General features: G+C 37.5%; 1 protein-coding gene across 5 annotated transcripts in view; it reads right to left on the reverse strand.

Moving 5' to 3' along the window:
* Window positions 1-17,857, reverse strand: part of LOC109090172 (leucine-rich repeat and calponin homology domain-containing protein 2-like) — a 78,198-nt gene that overhangs the window by 6,472 nt on the left and 53,869 nt on the right. For 2 of the 5 annotated variants that reach the window (XM_042724338.1, XM_042724334.1), the window contains 9 exons: window positions 17,084-17,132; window positions 16,298-16,336; window positions 15,336-15,476; window positions 10,969-11,022; window positions 9,227-9,290; window positions 5,089-5,201; window positions 4,037-4,174; window positions 3,796-3,873; window positions 1,147-3,163 (listed from right to left, as the gene is read on the reverse strand). In XM_042724338.1, the coding sequence (XP_042580272.1) occupies window positions 3,044-3,163; window positions 3,796-3,873; window positions 4,037-4,174; window positions 5,089-5,201; window positions 9,227-9,290; window positions 10,969-11,022; window positions 15,336-15,476; window positions 16,298-16,336; window positions 17,084-17,132 (796 nt within the window). In that variant the 3' untranslated portion in view covers window positions 1,147-3,043. Of the gene's footprint in view, window positions 1-1,146; window positions 3,164-3,795; window positions 3,874-4,036; window positions 4,175-5,088; window positions 5,202-9,226; window positions 9,291-10,968; window positions 11,023-15,335; window positions 15,477-16,297; window positions 16,337-17,083; window positions 17,133-17,857 lie in introns of those variants that run through there. The other 3 variants (XM_042724339.1, XM_042724336.1, XM_042724337.1) reach the window with 2 other exon arrangements.

The raw sequence follows: 17,857 nt of genomic DNA on the forward strand, positions 1-17,857 counted from the left end.
GTCGTATGACAATGATTATCTCTGCTACAGTTCAGTCATTATCGTTGCATACTCAGTACTATATATTGCAGTATGCAGTCTATATCTTGTAGCAGGTGATCTACTTCAGGAGTTCTGCAAGTGATGACAGTGGTAGTTTATGAGTGACAGATGGCTAACTGGGAAATGGTGTCATAAATAATGAAGCTAAACAGATAGAAACAGCTTAACTAGAGGGTGTGACTGAATGTAACTAAAACAATATTTTTGTTAACAGGACCTGTAACCTGTAGAAAACTTTTTTCATTCTTGGCTGAGATTGTGTCAAGGAGGCAATAAGCCTGAGGAACTACTGTCACCAAACCATCCCTCATAAAGCTCTGGCACAGAACCAGATGTAGCCTATATGATAGGGGAGCAAAAATCTGGGTCCTAAAACTCCTTTCCAAAGAAAAGTTGTCAACAGTTGCTTCTGCTGCCAGTTGAACATACTGTGACTTTTTCAAAGGCATAAATCAATGAACGACTTTTTTTCTCTTCAAAACACCATGAGGCAATCTAACTTTCAAGTGTTGGAAGTCGTTACTTGGCCACAACTGCAATAAGAGAAACAAAAATATGTGTTTTTCACAGGAATACATGGTGAACAGTCACAAATTGTAAGTGTTCGACCTACAATACTTACATGCACACCATAAAGTGGCTTAGGACACAACAGGATTCATGTTTACATGCACCTTCCACTTGTGCAAAGCAGAGCAAGCATTTTCAACTCATTCCTATGGAAGTAAAGCTTCACCCTCACCTGATGAATTGTGAGATTGGCAGAAAGCATTGAGAGTGGCAGAGAGCATCAAAAAGGTCTTCTGTGCAAATATCAAGCGGCGATTAAATTGTCCATGCACTGAAATTTATAAACTTACAAAATTCATTACTGTTTTATGGTGTTTGTCTACTAAAAGTTTTTGTCTGAGAGACGTAGCTATCATCAGCTGAACAGTTAGTATTTTGTTAAATGTGCGTCAAAGACTGACACAAAAGAGTTGTTGAATAAAGTCATTATTTTTGTTTTGTTTGTGCGCAAAAAGTATTCTCGTAGTTTACAGTTAAAATTACGGTTGAACCACTAATGCCACATGGACTATTTTAACAATGTTCTGACTACCTTTCTGGGTCTTTCCTGTCAATGCAGGGACAGAAAGCTCTCGGATTTCATCAAAAATATCTTGATTTGTGTTCCGAAGATAAACAGAGGACTTACGGGTTTGGAACGACACAAGAGTGAGTAATTAATGATGTAATTATTCCTTCAAACAACAGCACAACCCATTAAATATACAGAAGTTCTATCCCTCACAGCCTTGTTTTCATTCCTGTTAAAAATTAAATATGGAGCTATCCTGACTAGACTTCTAATAAATTAAAGTAAATGTGTGTAGAAAGCAGTTGCTGATGCACCACATGCACATTCTATGCACTAAACAGGACATGTAAATGTGAACACTGATTTCGCTTCTGTTCTTCTAAAAATAGCTTCCTCACAACAACCGACTTTCTGGTGTGCATGTAAATGCAGTGTCATACAGAAATTGACTGCAAGCAAATTCCAAAGCTACAACCTATTAAGATGGCTGCCCCAATTTCCATATTTGTAAATAATTATAAAACACTCAAGAATTTCTGAACAGTATTGCTGATTTTTGGACAATACAATTAATGTATTTCAGAGGCTGATAAAGAAGTAAATAGAACTCAAAGAAATAAATAAATCATACAAAAGTACATAAGGGTAAATAAATAAATTCCCTGATAAAACAAATTAAAACTATTTGTACATATTTAAAAGTTTCTATAATCCTTTTCAGTTTACTGTGGTGAATGAACTGCTTTCACATCAATCCTTTACTTAACATAATTCAATCTTACAAATATCAAAGACTCTTCTGATTTGTTTTTCCAGGAAAGAGTCTTTAGCTAATTATGAATTTAATCAAACAATCAAATGCCCATCTTTACTTATTGGACCGTTCTTACTCTGTAATTATAATTAGGTTTTGCAAATGTTTTATTTGACCTACTTTTAGTGCTGAAACTTTACGTCCATGCACAACAAACAACATTTTCGCACAATGCAATTACACTGGCAGGTGTGAAATTTTATGATGTTGTGATTTCCTGGCTGGCACACACAGGATGTGAGAACTAAAGCACTAAAATAGAACCTGTGAGGAAAACGGTCAAGAAAAACAAACATTTGGCAACACCGGCCTGTATTAAAAGAACACAAAAAAGCCTTTGTCTTGTGCAGGCACGTGAGCAGTGTCTTCACTGTTAAAACTGTCCAGGTATGCAGAAAGATATGATTACTTTCTAATGCACTGCCAGTGACTCACCTGACTACAATACATCAACATTTATGGCCTATACACCTTTGTCTGTCCTTTCCAGATGTCTTTGGTGCTGGTCTGGTTGTTATTACATGCACATCAATACTTTCTCTGCCCCACTTATTTCTTCACAGAGACAGGAAACAACAGTCAGAAAGTAACAAGATGTTAGACAGCTCTTAGTGACTTCATACAGGAGAGGGCTGGAGTGACATTGATATAACATCTACCCTCTGGTCCAGAATCAGCCAGATAGCTGCGGGCTTTTCTTCTTTCCTCGCCCATTGGGGCTCACTGGTCCAAGAGAAAAGTGAACATGAGACAGATGAGAAGGAGCTACAAATGATAGGAGACAGGTGTCCAGCACTGAGACGGGAGAGTCGGCATTGCCAGTTGTGGAACAGAAACAGGTATTTCCCCTCAGAATGAAATGTGTGGCTTTAAGAATTACAGTTTTCCTCATATAGGGCACAACACTGGAGCTTTAAAATGTCTAGACCCCTCCATAGAGGCTAATAAGAGGTAGGGGAACCCGGCCTGTTCACCACAGTTGTAAAGGTTGAAAGGTCGTGACCTTCCCATAGTAGGTCAAAGATCAGCTTTGAGAGTGAGGAGTGAGGATGAGGTGGTAAGGCAGGGTAAAAGGATGCTACTGGACGTCCCATGACCCAGCGATGCTAAATGGTAGAAAGTTGGTTGGGTTTTGATGATGGAAGTTCCAGCAGTGCCTGTACAGTGACACCAACCTTTACTAGACCTCGCTCTTCCAGGATGTGATGCGGCAAACACAACTTGTCCTGTTCATAAACACAGGTAAATGTAAGCATAAATATAGATCAATGGCAGATATTGGAAATCTAAATCCACTGACACTAGCGATGTGAAATAGTCATAATAGATATAGCTGAATCGTTGTCATTCAGGAATAAGATTGCATGCGTGTTTGAATTGAGATCGCAATCTTTAAATGATTAATTGTGCAACTCTAATGTAAACTGCAAATTGTTTTGCGAGGATATCGTCACGTTCTCGCGAGACCAGCCCAATCTCACGGGACACATCAGATCTCGCGAGATCTCGTACCACGAGATCTCGTCACATCCCCAATCAGCAGCCATTTCTCCACCACTGATGTCACATGAACTATTTTAATAATGTCCTTACTACCTTTCTGGGCCATAAAAGTTTTCAGTTGTCTATGCAGGGTCAGAGAGCTCTCGGATTTCATCAAAAATATAATTTGTGTTCTGAAAACGAATGAAGGTGTAGAACGAAAAGAAGAACGACGGTCTTCCGGGTTTGGAATGGAATTTAAATTTTTGGGTGAACTAACCCTTTAAGAAAAAGCTAGATGATGTTATTGAAAAATATGAATTTGATACTGATTTATCGTCATGTATTTGTACAAGGAAGAAACACTTTATCCTACCTGTGGCACTCCAAGCTTTTTACATGCATCCAAGAAATTCTCAACATTCCGCCGACACTTGGCCATACTCAGCTTTGGCTGTTAGAGGGATTGTGGACAAATTGTAACACCAAACATAACCACAAAACAACATTCAATTTATGTGCTAGTTTTGAATGAATGTCAGTTAAAGTGCAGAAAATATGACTTTATTTAAAAGGATATCCAAAGACGTCTGTATGAAACATTAAATGAAACTTACCACAGCAGGGGATGGTACATGAATGCTAGCTACAGAACGAGGACGAATGTGATTAGCCAGATGGCATAAAACAACGCCATCCATCAAAGCAGCACCCACATCATCTGGCAACAACACCTTTAGCCTAGACTCGAGGTTCTGCGAACACACACAAAAATTCTGTTTACTTCAGTAAATACCAAATAAAAGTTATGTCACATGAACCAAGAATCATCCATTTGCTAAATGTCGAGAGACAATCACCCGGCTATCACATGGGTGGCCCTTCAGCACCAAGGACAGCACGGAGCTGAGGTAGAGGTTATGAAATTGGACATAATTCGAAATCATTAGCAATGATAAGCAAGCACTCTACAGCTTCAGCATCAGTGAATCTCGCACTCACTTCTTACATGGAAAGCTAGTCTATAGACACCCTTTAGATGCAGTTTTTTTTTTACTTTTGAGCTGCCTAATCCCTACATAGGGAGCTAACGTCTAACGCAGCATCCTAACTGAAGTGGAACCCTATACAGTAAGTAACTGAAAGCAGCAGCAACAACTCAAATGGTGTGCAATACAAGTAGCATTCCTCATGCAACATGCACGTGTGAAGTGGTTTCAATCTATATATAGTGACTTCAAGACCTAATCTTCATTCCTTTCCTCAGTATTGAACAGGAAACATTTGTTCCTGCCCTGTCTAATAACACGGTATTAACTAATGTCTGAAATATATGTTCCCTTTCTGACATCATGACTCAACGAGTAGAAATAACATTGTTGGTAAAATCTTCCAGTGACAAGTAGAAACATAGAGCTACTAATATAGAAAACTGTTGAAAGAAATGTTATGACATGTGGACTCTGACAATATTAACAATAAATTTAAAAATAACTTTTACCACTATAAACCTCTGGGATAAAATGATCAGGGTCTGACATACAGAGAAACAGAACTTGTTTATCTATGTGTTTAATTAGCTTTACTCGGCTTACCCTAGAGATATGAATCAATCATTTTTACTTATACTTTGTCAAACATGCCAGGTGGGTTACAGTGGAATTCTGACCTGCCGCAAGAGTCTGATCTGCTCCATCTCCTCCCTGAGGTGCTCCATCTTTCTCCTCATGGTGAAGCTTGGGTCTGTGGAGCTAAAGTCTTTTTGATTTCCACGGGAGAAGGCTGAGTAGTAGATACACAGTCAACATTATTATCATGTTCCTCTTCATTGCAAGCTTCCACTTATAAACTAACCTGCCTGATGTTAGAAACTGTTACATTGTTAAATATTTACACTGTTTAAATGTGGTCACTAAGGGCCAGATTTACTAAAGCCTGAGATACTGCACGATTTTAGCAATCCTATAATATAAGATCATTGCATGTCACACTGTGTGACATGGATCTAATAAACTTAGATCCAACTTAGGCTACGACGTGTGTAGACTGTATGATGACGACACCTATTGACTCATACATGTTACTATAGAAGAATAAAATGTCATCACCAAGGGCTAGTGGTAAACAAAAGAGCATGATAAAACGCACTTTAACAGTTGTAGGTTTTATGTGTGTTGAAAAAACGTGGAAGCAGCAAAAGAGGAAGGGATAATAGCTTGAGGTAAGCAGGTTTATGTTTTAGCGCCATTTCGCGTTGATTTCATGTCACATTTTTATTGGTTGATCAGTAAACGTGGATCAGACCAGCAAATACACTGTGCGTTGATCATACTGTATCGTAGGGTATCTTTGGTTGCAAGACCATGACAACGGCAGTCTTTGAACCTCTCTCACTGTACGACACAGGATCACCGAGCCACAATCACAGAAATCGCTGTGATTGTTTCACAATGTCAATCTTTCTTCTGGGACAGCCAAAAATCATGCAGTGTGTTTTGGGCTTTACAGCTTGCACCAGCGCAGTGAAGAATTAGTTCTGAAAAGGTGGACACAGTTGTTTTTGCGTCTGACCTTATTGAATATGCATTTGTAGGAGTTTCTCTTTCCAGACGCAAAATTTATGGGAGGAGAGTATTAAAATGAATCATGCAAGGCGATTTTCTATCGTTTGTGCTCATCAAATTCCCGGTATTTGCACCATCATTTAACGTCCCAAAGAAGCATGTCTTAAAGCAGGTGGTGATTTGCGCTGCTCTTGGTAGATTGCGCTAGTCATTATGAAAATTATCTGGCTGTGTCTGTGTTCTTTAATGTGCGCATTGTTAGTAAATCACCTGCAGAATTTTTCCCTCCCATCAGTGCTTTTATGGAATTGCACTCTAAAGGCTGATATATACTTCTGCGTCGGACCTACGCCGTAGACTTTACGCCGTAGGCTATGCGCCAGTTTTCATTTGAATGTGCATCGTTTTTCATTTATATTTTTTAGTAGTTGTTAGTGTGGAGTTTCAGTGGGCATGTTGTTGGTGTAACCTGCAGTACCACGACAAAAGCCGAAGAAGAAGCATTATAGCCATGATGGCTGCAAATAAATATCAAATCATTAATTCATTATTTAAAACTACAAAAGGAGACAACAACCGAACAGGAGAAGATCGCATTCTTTCCATCTCCACAAGGACTTGTACCACGTCAGATCAACATTGTTTGTCGCTGACAACTGGTGATGTATAATGCTATGTAGTATAATAAATGATAAGACACTTTTTTTTTGTTTTATTTTATATAAGAAGGTGTAACATTAAAATATATTAAAGTGCACATAAACACACACAAAACATTGTAGCAGACCAATCACAGCGCTTGTTGTCCACGTAGAATTGACGCGCTGTTAGATTTTTGGAGAGGTGCACGTTGGGCTACGGTGTAGGGCAGGGATAGGCAACTCCGGTCCTGGAGGGCCACTATCCTGCAGAGTTTAGCTTCAGCCCTCATAAAAACTCACCTGCCTGTATCTATCCAGTAATCCCGAAAACACTGATTGCCTTGTTCAGGTGTGTTTAATTAGGGTTGGAGCTAAACTCTGCAGGACAGTGGCCCTCCAGGACCGAAGTTGCCTATCCCTGGTGTAGGGTGTGCGTCTATGCATAGGCTATGGCATAGGTCAGACGCAGAAGTATAAATCAGCCTTAACGGTGCGTTTCCACTGGCACATAGAAAGCACAGTGGAGTGAGTATTTTCAATTAATTCCTATGGAAGTTGAGCTTAAACACTCGTGTGGTGTATTATGGGATTGAAAGTGGCGCTGAGAAAGCATTGACAGGGGCTGAGAGCATCAAAAAGACTGGGCATTCCTCGACTTTATGCAAATGTTTAGCGAAAAAATCAACAGTCGACAATCAATTTCTGTGAAAGGAAGAAGATGAAATGTAAACAGTGTTTTTCATAGGCATGCTCTGACATAAATTTCACACGCCCCAAAGCAGTGGCATTGTAGCGCTGCCAGCGGCACTGAGTGTAGATTTGACGCTGTAGTGGAAATGCATTAAGAGGCTTTCACACATTACCCGGAAAGTGCAGCGCTGCGCTATGAAACCCATTCATTTCAATGGCTTGTGCCGAGCAAGTACGGTTTGTTGCTGTGTCAACCAAAAAACACACACAGCGGAGCACACACATAGGTGAGCTTGGCATGCGCCAAGGTCAAAGTTCAAAATTGTTCAACTTTTGCCGCTGCACTCTGTGACGATTACCCACCAAATAGAACTCCAAGTAAAAGTTTTGAAAACTCCACCTATTTCGCTCTGGCTAGCGTAGCACAAATCACTTTGTATCTCGAGGGCTACACTGAACCCAGTGGCTAGCACAGCGCATGCTGAATACGCATTTGTAGGAATTTCCCTTCCAGACGCAAAATTTATGGGAGGAGATTATCAAAATGAATCACGCAACGTGATTTACTAATGTTTGCGCTTGCCAAATTACTGGTAAAAGCATGTCTTAATGTTTTTGCGCTTAAAATGCCTGCATTTGTTGTTGCTAGGAGGAGGCACTGCAGAGAACAGAGAGCGTGTGGTAGAAGGGAGAGGATTTTTTCACATGTATTAATTTACTTTGAATGCCAGAAGAACACATATCCGAATCCGAACATATCCATATGCTAATTTGCCCTGTGCTTGGTAGATTGCATTGGTCATTACAGAAATGAGATGTTGTGTCCGTGTTCTTTAATTTGTGCGTTGTCAGTAATCACCCGCAAAAAATTTCCACGCCCATCTGCGCTGTTTTGGAATTGCAATATCGTGCTAATTTGCCGTTTAGTAAATCTGCCCCTAAGTTTTGAGGTCTCCCATAATGGTCCTTCAAAGATAAACAATAATTTGGAATGATTAATAATGAAATTTACTTGAGAATAGCTCCATAATCAATATTTTTTATCCATTTGTTGTTGTTAGTTAATCGTGCAGTAACAACACATTCGTGTGTAAAATAACTTCAGATACAGACTTTATACCTTTTTTTGTTAAATTTTTTTAGTTTCTTTTTTTTTTGGTGTGAGAATGTTTTTTTGTGTATAATTTTATTTTAGTTTTATGTGGATTTTAAAGAGAAAAAAATGTGTCTTCTCATTTCCCTTCCTTTTTCAGAGTACGTAGTACACTGATTGATACATGTATGTCTAATTGCTATGAGGCCCTTACTTGAACAACATTTACAGAGAAGCATGTTTTGTCTTGTTGACATCCTTCTGCTGATAACTAAACATTTTAAAAATATAACTAGCATAAGTGATAAAACAGGAAGCATTTGTGAGACTGATAACATTGCAAAACATGCGGTTTAATTATTGTGTGCAGCAAAATTCTTATTGTATTTCTGTAAGACAGGAAGTACTGGCCTTCCTTGTGCTTTCCACTGAACTGCAATGTCATGAGAAAATAAAAAGAAATGATAATGAAATACCACTAGCTCAAGACCACAGTTCAAGACAACATCTTTCTAAAGAAATTCCTGTTAAACAATCGTGATAAAGAGTATTTTTGAAATTACACAGATCATGAGATTTGATTGCAGTCAATATATGATATCTGTGGAAACAATACTGTTATAATGTAGTTAAGAACTTCAAAGCTGACTTCAGACATGATGCTTGTTCATTTAAAGCATGATTACAAGAAATTGTTGTAAGAGGGTTTTGTTTAACACATCAATACTACTTTCATCACTCATATACACTGAAAAGAAAATGCTCTGCCAAGCCTCGCACAAACTACTAATGAGAGAATAGGAAGGGATAACACTTAACCTGATCTGGGTTTCAGGCCAAAGACAGTCAGAGTCGTGGTAAAATCATTAGATCGCATCCCCTCCTGTAACAACACAAATATTGAAACACTGCAAACAAATCTGAAACAGTGCTGGATTTGGTAATGGATTCAGTTTCTTCTGACTGAGATGGTCTGTTTTACACAGATGTTTCTCTCTCATATATTTAGTGTTGTACTTCAACAAAATAAAACAGGGCTATAAAACCAAGCTTCCCACAAAGTCTGACCAATAAATTACCAAGAGTTTCCAAACTGTTTTACAGATTGCATTAACAAAGAGCAGATTTATAGCTGATAAAAGCTGAGCATAGAACTAGAAAAATACATACAGGCATTTCTGTGTTTGAAATCCTTGATAAAGGATAAAATAAAATCTTTACTTGAAAAGAGTGGTAATCAAAGTAGTTAAGAAATATTAAAATGTTTAGACTATATATGCTTATGTTGCAATTGGTCATGGGGGTAGCTAAAACTATGATCTAGTCTACAAAAAATGAACAATGGTAGAGCTTAGAAGAGAAGTGAGTTTAACCAACCAAACTGAAGAAAACATGTAACCATGCTATTTTTATGCATTTCTTAACACATAAATGTGTGTAATTTTTTAAAGGGGTCATGAAATGTAGATTGTTCTTATTTACACAATATACAGTAGGATGTTCTTCTACAACTAAAACATATTGCAAGTTTCATAACTAACTTCCCAGTTTTCTGATTATGCCCAGATTTGGTATAAGAATCCCCTCGACATGCCCCTTAACGTGTCATCAACGTACATAATCAAGGAGTATGTTCTGAACAACTCATATCTGTCCAGTGTCCACCAATTACAAGAGCGATACTGCCGTTGAATAAAGATGTCCAAGATGTCCACAATAGCACCTCCAAAAACTCTGCATTGATCAGAGTATTAGAAATGCATGGCTGAAGTTTTTAAATGATGTGCCTGAGTGACTAAAATATAATGTTTTTGTTTGTTCTTCACAATTTCTAATGGACTCTTTAGTGAATTGTTGTAAATATACTGCGATTTCCTTTGACCACTTTAATTGAAAGAGACTGCAATCACAAGCATTCTGTCATCGGATGCAATGCAGTTAAGTACATTTATTTTAATCTTACAGTGTTTTTGTAATAAATGTTAAACCAGCATTTTACGCTATTAAGATACCAAGAGTATCATTGTTTAAGCCTTGCTAATAAAATCAGTACATACCTGCACACATGCAGTGCCTTTAGTAATACAACCAGTAACAGAGGTACTTTTAAAACTATATAACACAAATTAAGCAAATAAGCAAGCAAAAGCAGTTACCACTCTGAAACGGATTTTTGCAATTGCTGTAGTGCCTCAGCACTAGCCATCTCAAGTATCAAGTAAAGGACGTTGTGCGATATGGTGCATTGAAATTATTATTTTAGTTTCTGCAAGAGATAACATCCCTCGAAATTAAGTGTTTTTACAGAAAGTGAAAATGAGGATGAAAATGATCATTTTTGCAAATATTGGAACTGCAAAAAACTTGTTTTTGTTTAAAAAATATATAAACTGACCTTGGGAAATATTATGAAAAACTAAAACTGCATTTCATGACCCTTTTAATTGTGGAGATGCTCTACTGTGGTGACATGACTCTCAGCTGGCATCTAATAAATATTCATGCAAGGAGATTATTGGCGATCTTGGCACAATCTTAACAGTCACAGCACAAAGTCTCACCTCACAATCATTGTCGTTGCCACTGGAGTTTCTTCGAGCACTTTGGCACTTATACTGGAATGGGAAACACAAGGAGGCAGATAATTACATTCCTGATATTCATCACATTATCAGTTTTTATCATCAGAAATGCATTAAGTAGTCTAGAGCAGTGGTTCTCAACCACATCCCCACATAACATTATATATACTGCATTAGGAATCACTGGTCTAGAGATAAAAGGATAAAGTTTGTTCAGATAAAGTCTGACGCACGTGCTGACTCTATCGCCACTTTAAATCTGTCTAGTCTTACTCTGGTACATTTAGCAAGATAACCACACATTCATGAGCAGAAGCGTATAATTTGCTTCAGTTCTGTATGTCAGTTTTATTTGAAATAATCAGTACTTATTACTTTTGTACCTTTCACTTTTGTGAATTTTCCGATCACAAAATGAATATACCTTTCAACCATTTCTTCAGTGTTTGTGCCACAACAAATACTGCACTGTAAGTACAGTAGTCAACATTTGAAGTGGATCAAAACCTTTCATCAAAGTTGTCCTAAAATCTAAAACCAAAATGCGTTCTTGTCTTAGGACAACTTTGATTAACTTTTTTTGATCCACTTCAAATGCTGAAATAACAATTATTTAATAATAATAACAATTAATCAAACAATCAATCTTAATATTCATGGCTGTTTTAATTGCTTTGCTTTCAAACGTTAGAGCTTTTATTGTGGAGGAAAACTCTTATGTAGACCTTACAGCTTCTCTTCTGTTTGGGACAATAGCTGGTGTGTTGCATTTTCAAATGCACAATATAGGTATCCCAAACTAACACTGCTGGCAAAGATGGAGTTTGTGTGGAGCAACTCTTACTAACTGTGAATGTTTAACTGTTTTATAACATAGAGGCTTTATTTAGGAAAGAATATAAAACTATCTTTCTTATGAGAAGAGAGTAAGACGTATAATAGACAAAACAAAGGAAAAAGCCGCATAAATCAAAAATTATCAGTCTGGCATCTCCCTGCACTTTTCGGAATGATGGAAGGGAAAGCATGTTCTACAGTAAAATAAAGATAAACTTCATACACAAGATCTCACGCATCAGGGGCCGATGACTAATAATCCTGTACGTAAGCCTGTATCTTTAGGAAAGAGAGTTATTGTGAAGTCCTCTGGGCACAGACTGGGCTTGTCCCCGATTTTGTTCTTAGACAGTTCCATGGAAGTGCAAAACAAATGCACATTTAAAAGGGACAGACAGTTAAGGGAAATTCCCTTAGGAGGATGTACTGTATATGGATATGTGTGTTTCTGTATGTCCTGCCAAAATCCTAAAGGAACACCAATTTTAAACCTAGTTTCTTTCCTTGACATTTAACATTTCATTGTTCACACACACACACACACACACACAGACACACACCCACACCCACACACACACCTACAAATAAAATAATAAATCTTCATTTAGGCAGAAACATCCTCCACCAATGTTTCCTCAAACTGTGGACCAGACATTGCTTTTCACTAAACTCTTTCAGCTAGCTAAAATATCAGTCTTTCTGCTGTGAATGGATCTCTTGAGGGAGTACCAAAGCATCTCAGTCAAACTGAGGTCAGAATGGGCCATTCCAGATTGAGTAATTTCCTTTCATTCTGTTATTCTGAGAACATGCTCAAGAGAGTTCTAACAGTTCAGACACTGCATGACTCAGAGGTAAAAACAATATAAACTTCAGTTTCTTGCACAGACAGATCGTTTTGTGTCTTTACACATCAATGTATCGTCACGAGCCGCAGGGTTTAATTTGGTTTTGTTTGTGTATGTTTTTTTTTGTTTGTTTTATTGTATGTTTTAGCCGTGATTCCTATCCACTTACATTATAAGACTGATAGACTGCAACGGTTTCGTTTAAAAATCTCCATTTGTGTTCTACTGAAGAAACAAAGTCACCTACATCTTGGATGCCCTGGGGGTAAGCAGATAAACATCAAATTTTCATTTTTGGGTGAACTATCCCTTTAAGCCACTGTCTTTTCCAATACTGCTGCAGCCTGTCTCAATAAACTTCTGTTTATCTGTCACGACAGAAAGCTGTCCAGGCCCTGAGGCAGCAAGGCAGCCCAACACCAACTTTCAGCTGGATGTGGTTTTGATGTTGGTGCACTGTGTGTTGTATGTTTTAAGAGATTTGGTTTCATCTGTTTACACAGTGTTTAATCACAGACATGTCAACAAAGATGTTAACATTCTCCAAGGGGTTTTGTAAAAAACTTGTGTAATAGCACATTATAGGGCCTAGAGCAGGACTGTTCAATTGGTGGCCCGCGGGTCTAATCCGACCCGCCAATCGTCTTCATCCTGCCCGGGGGAAGAGTCGCACACACGCCTCAAATTGTTTTTGCTCTAATTAGTTTGTCCACAAGGTGGCAACACTGACCCGGGCCGTTGTTTCAGAGCCGAAAAAGAAAAGGAAGACACTCACCAACAAGCGCTCATGTGAGGGGATTATGAGATATCCGCAACTCTAGTTTAAACGAGTATAATGACCGTGCTATCGGTCATATCTTCTAGCGAGAAATAACACAGAGACTGGACAAAGTTGATTGTTAAATGGAGTTCGAAAGGCTGTGCGTTCGACTTTCCACATCCACTGCTGAGCCGCTTCAGCAGACAAAAACGCACACAATTATGTGCAAATGTGCGGTTATGGCGAGTTACCTCGTAAACACGGTCTTAAATGAGTCCTAAATGACTGTAAAATGTTGGGAGAAAAGCAAATGTGTGTGTCAGATCCGCGTCAGGTGCATCAGGTTTTAAAGAAATAGCACTGCTTTTAAAGTGAAACCTGATGAAGGCTGTCATTGATGTAAATCAAAGAACAAAAGAAAAAGGATAAATCACTCCACTCCTCTAGACACTGATTAACTTTTGTAGTTTGAATAATGAGTAATTTATATTAATTTTATAGTTTATACATATTCAATTTATAGTTTATGTGAAGACTTTTAAGTTCACTTAAATTTAAAGTCATTTTTCAGAGCCTATTAAGTGTTAAAAATAATGGCTTTCAGTTATACTGTAATTTTGAAAGGCTATAATTATTGGCTAAAATTGAGGGAAAATTAATTTAATAGAGATATCAGTAACATTACTGGTATCAATAAAACTGGCCTTCATTTAAAGTATGCTACTTAGTAAAAAGATGCCATTAAACCATATTTAAAATATACCATCTTTACGTTATTTCTTCATTAATTTGGAGGTTCAATGTGAAATTATGATAACCAAAATATATTAATATGCAAGTAATCGCAATTAATTACATAAAAAATGTTTTTAATCGATTGATAGCACTAATGTTAACCTTTCAAAGATGTTATTGTTGGTATAATATTTGTTTATTTTACAGCTGAATATGTTTTTCAATTTAATTTCTTATTTTATAGTCTACCCCTCCACCACATTGGCATGACTGCCCCCACCCGGCCCCTTTCAAATTTTCAATTCGATAATCTGGCCCTCAAATGAAACTAATTGAATAGCCCTGGCCTAGAGCATCTTGTTTCAGTGACAAGGATCATGTTTTTGTTGAGGTCACTAACCTAGGCATCACATATGTTTTCCTCCCTGCACTGTGAATCTATCCACAATGAATTCAATAAAGATATGAAAGCGTGTTTGTTGGTGTGTTATTTGCTTAAGCATAATGTTTATCCATCTATTGTGCTGTAATGTTTACAATTTAAGACCAATTTACGCAGTAAATCCAAACAAATCCTGCCATTCTATAAGCAACTAAAACAAAGCGAAAACCAGCAAGATACCTAAAATAAGAAGATACATATCATTTTCTTCACATGTATAACTCTCTAGGATCTAGGATTTCCCCTCTTCAATATATAACAATTACAGCCAACTTTATGAGCGATCACAAGATATTATTTTAACATTATATGCACAGGACTAGAAACCAATGCTAATCTTGTCATGCAGAGTCCTTTAAAAGCACCTCAAAATGAATAAATACATCACATCTTGAATTTCCAAGATTTACAAAGATAAGGACTGAAGTATATTAAGGAATCAGTCTGGGGTTGTGGTATCAGAGGCTGTAGACAAAATATCATGGGCTGAGGCTAGGGGTATTGTAACTGTTTTAACATACTGAAGTATATAACACAAGTTGCCCTGTGACATATACAAGTCTCGAGTTGCATGAAGTAGTTACATATTTGTGTTTGTCTGTGTGTGTCAGTGTGTGTGTGTCTTTGACAAAACTAGAGAGAGAGGGGTACAGGAGTATACACGAGCAAACAAAATATGTGAGCGTGAGAAAAACCAAGAACATGTGCGTGTTTGGGTGTGTACCTTCAGGTAGTCTTTTCTCAGGTACTTGTTTCTTCTCCGATCCTCATTCTGGTTGAGCACAGGAGGAACCTCCGGCCATCTTGGCTCTGAGTCACTGCTCTCCGATTTCAAACTTCCATCAAACGAGCAAGATGAAGAAGGCTGAGGGACAAATCACAAAATTATGGTGAATAACAAGGCTCAAAATGGATTTCATGGGGCCCTAAATTAAAATCTAGCTACTCTGTGGAGCTGTAAACAAAGAAGTTAGGTATAAATTCATTCTCATGGTCTTACGTGGAAAGCATTTCCCTCCACATTAATGGTAAATGAACAATGTGATAAATATTGATATTTTTTTTTTTTTAGTAACTGTAAATTAAGATTTATGATAAATATTGATTTTTCCTGAGATGAGTTGTTGTTGAAACAGGGAGAAAACACACACACACACACACAAATGAACAAATGCATGGAAGCATCAGTAAAAATGCACTGAAAACTACAAACCAATTTGCAATGAGTTGTTTTCCAGCACAAGTGTGCTTATGAAGGAATGGAGTTACATTTTAGTTGTATCATTTTTACCTAGCAATGAATAAAATGTTGTGAAAAAAAAAAATGTTGTAAGGAAAAAAATACACTACCATTCAAATGTGTGAGGTTGATAAGATTTAAAAAAAAAAAAGCTTTTAAAGTAAGTCTCTTATGTTCACCAAGGCTGCATTTATTTAATGAAATACAGTAAAAACAGCAAATTAAATATATTCCTGTACATTTTCAGCAGCAATTACTTCAGTCTTGAGTGTCACATGATCCTTCAGAAATCTTATCAACCCAAACTTTTGAAGAGTGGTGTAAGTATTGGTTGAGCTGGTGAAAATTGTTGTGAGTAAAAATACTAATAGAACACGGAGTTGAAAAGCTTTACTGTAAGGATAGAAATGAATGTGGAGAAGAACTGTGATGAACTGAAGAGTGACCTCAGAGAAAGCTGCATCTTCATCGGTGAGATCAGTTTCCTTAAAAAAATATACACACACACACAAAAAAAAAATAAAAAAAAAAAAGATTGAGGGAGAATCGAATGGAATTCACAAACACAATGATAAAGCAGACCCAGATGAAATCTGTAAAACATCTCCACCCACCCACATGTTTCTACATATCTTATTTTATGTTCAGCTGAAGAAAATCAATCTATGCAGGTTTGGAACAATTTGAGGGTGAGCAAATGATAATTGAAATGATCGTTTTCGTTTTTGGGTGAACTAAAGTAGCGTTTGTTTCAACAAGCACTAAAGTTTCTTCCCTGTTGCGAAGTATATCCAAGGTTGCTGGAGGGAAGAGGTTATTTTCCCGCCCTCACATTAGTGAACACATCATCAAAGACATGTCATTGCAAGGGTGAGGGCACACGAGTTTAAAAAAAAAAAAAAGATGTATGCTGCAAGTTCAACTTCTGGGTGCAGACTTCATGTGGTTTTGGTGATGCATAAACTAGAATTAGACAAGTCAACACACTGAAAAATGGATGAAAGACCGGTTTAAAGTATAAAAGAATAGAAAAGTTTTACACTGACTGTACAAGTCTGTCATCAGTGCTGTTGCAATAATTGAACTTTTATTCATTTCACAGTATATTTCCAATGTAAGTCAGCCTGCATTTCTTACCAGGTGTGGCAAAATGAGGTGATACATGCATTACTGCATACGATGCAGGCATGTTTATGACTTTGTGTGTAACTGTGCATGACACATATTGGTACCTGTCCACTCAAGGCGGAGGCTGAGCTGCTTCCTTCATCTAGTGATGCACTGTAAAGAAAAACATAAACATGCAGACATGAACCTTCAAAACATAAAACTGGCAAGGCAATGAGGGATTCAAAAGCAATGTATTGAGTGGTGCAGTGAGTTGGTAATGCATAACCCCGTGCAGACATATTTACTTTAAAAAAACATCTCATCTCTTCCTCTTTCTGATCTTGTTTAATTTCTTGGCATTTCAGTTAGCAATTATGTGAATTTTCTGTATTTGAGAAATTTGCTGACTAAAATTATTCTGGTTTGCACTGGTGAGACGTGTTTTTCTTGATTAGCTTACTGAGTCAACGGTCAAATTCAAGACAGAAGGTAACACGAGTTCACAATGAGAATGTGCTAGAAAATTATTAGTTGCACCAGAACTTCAAAATGTGTTATTAGCTTTGTAGAAACAGTTTGGCACATTAGCATGAGCAACTAATGCCCTGGTGCACTGGTTCAGTCATAGTGTGCATCTCTAAAAGCCATGCCACTCTCAGCAGGACTATCATTGAGCATCTGTCAGCTCAGTTTTTGAAGTGTATTAAACACCATCAGAAATATCCAGACCCTGTCTGTAGTTTCTTGGCCTTTTGAGCATTTAGCATTTGGTTTAAAAATATCTGAGACTTTAACAAAGTTATTCCAAGGATTACATCTGAATTCATTGTAGTTACAAGACAACAGAAGAAGACATACACAATAATGCCATAAGTCTGGGGGAAATTTTTTATTTC

This window comes from Cyprinus carpio, chromosome B5 (genome assembly GCF_018340385.1).
Source record: "Cyprinus carpio isolate SPL01 chromosome B5, ASM1834038v1, whole genome shotgun sequence".
In the NCBI taxonomy this organism is placed as follows: domain Eukaryota; kingdom Metazoa; phylum Chordata; class Actinopteri; order Cypriniformes; family Cyprinidae; genus Cyprinus; species Cyprinus carpio.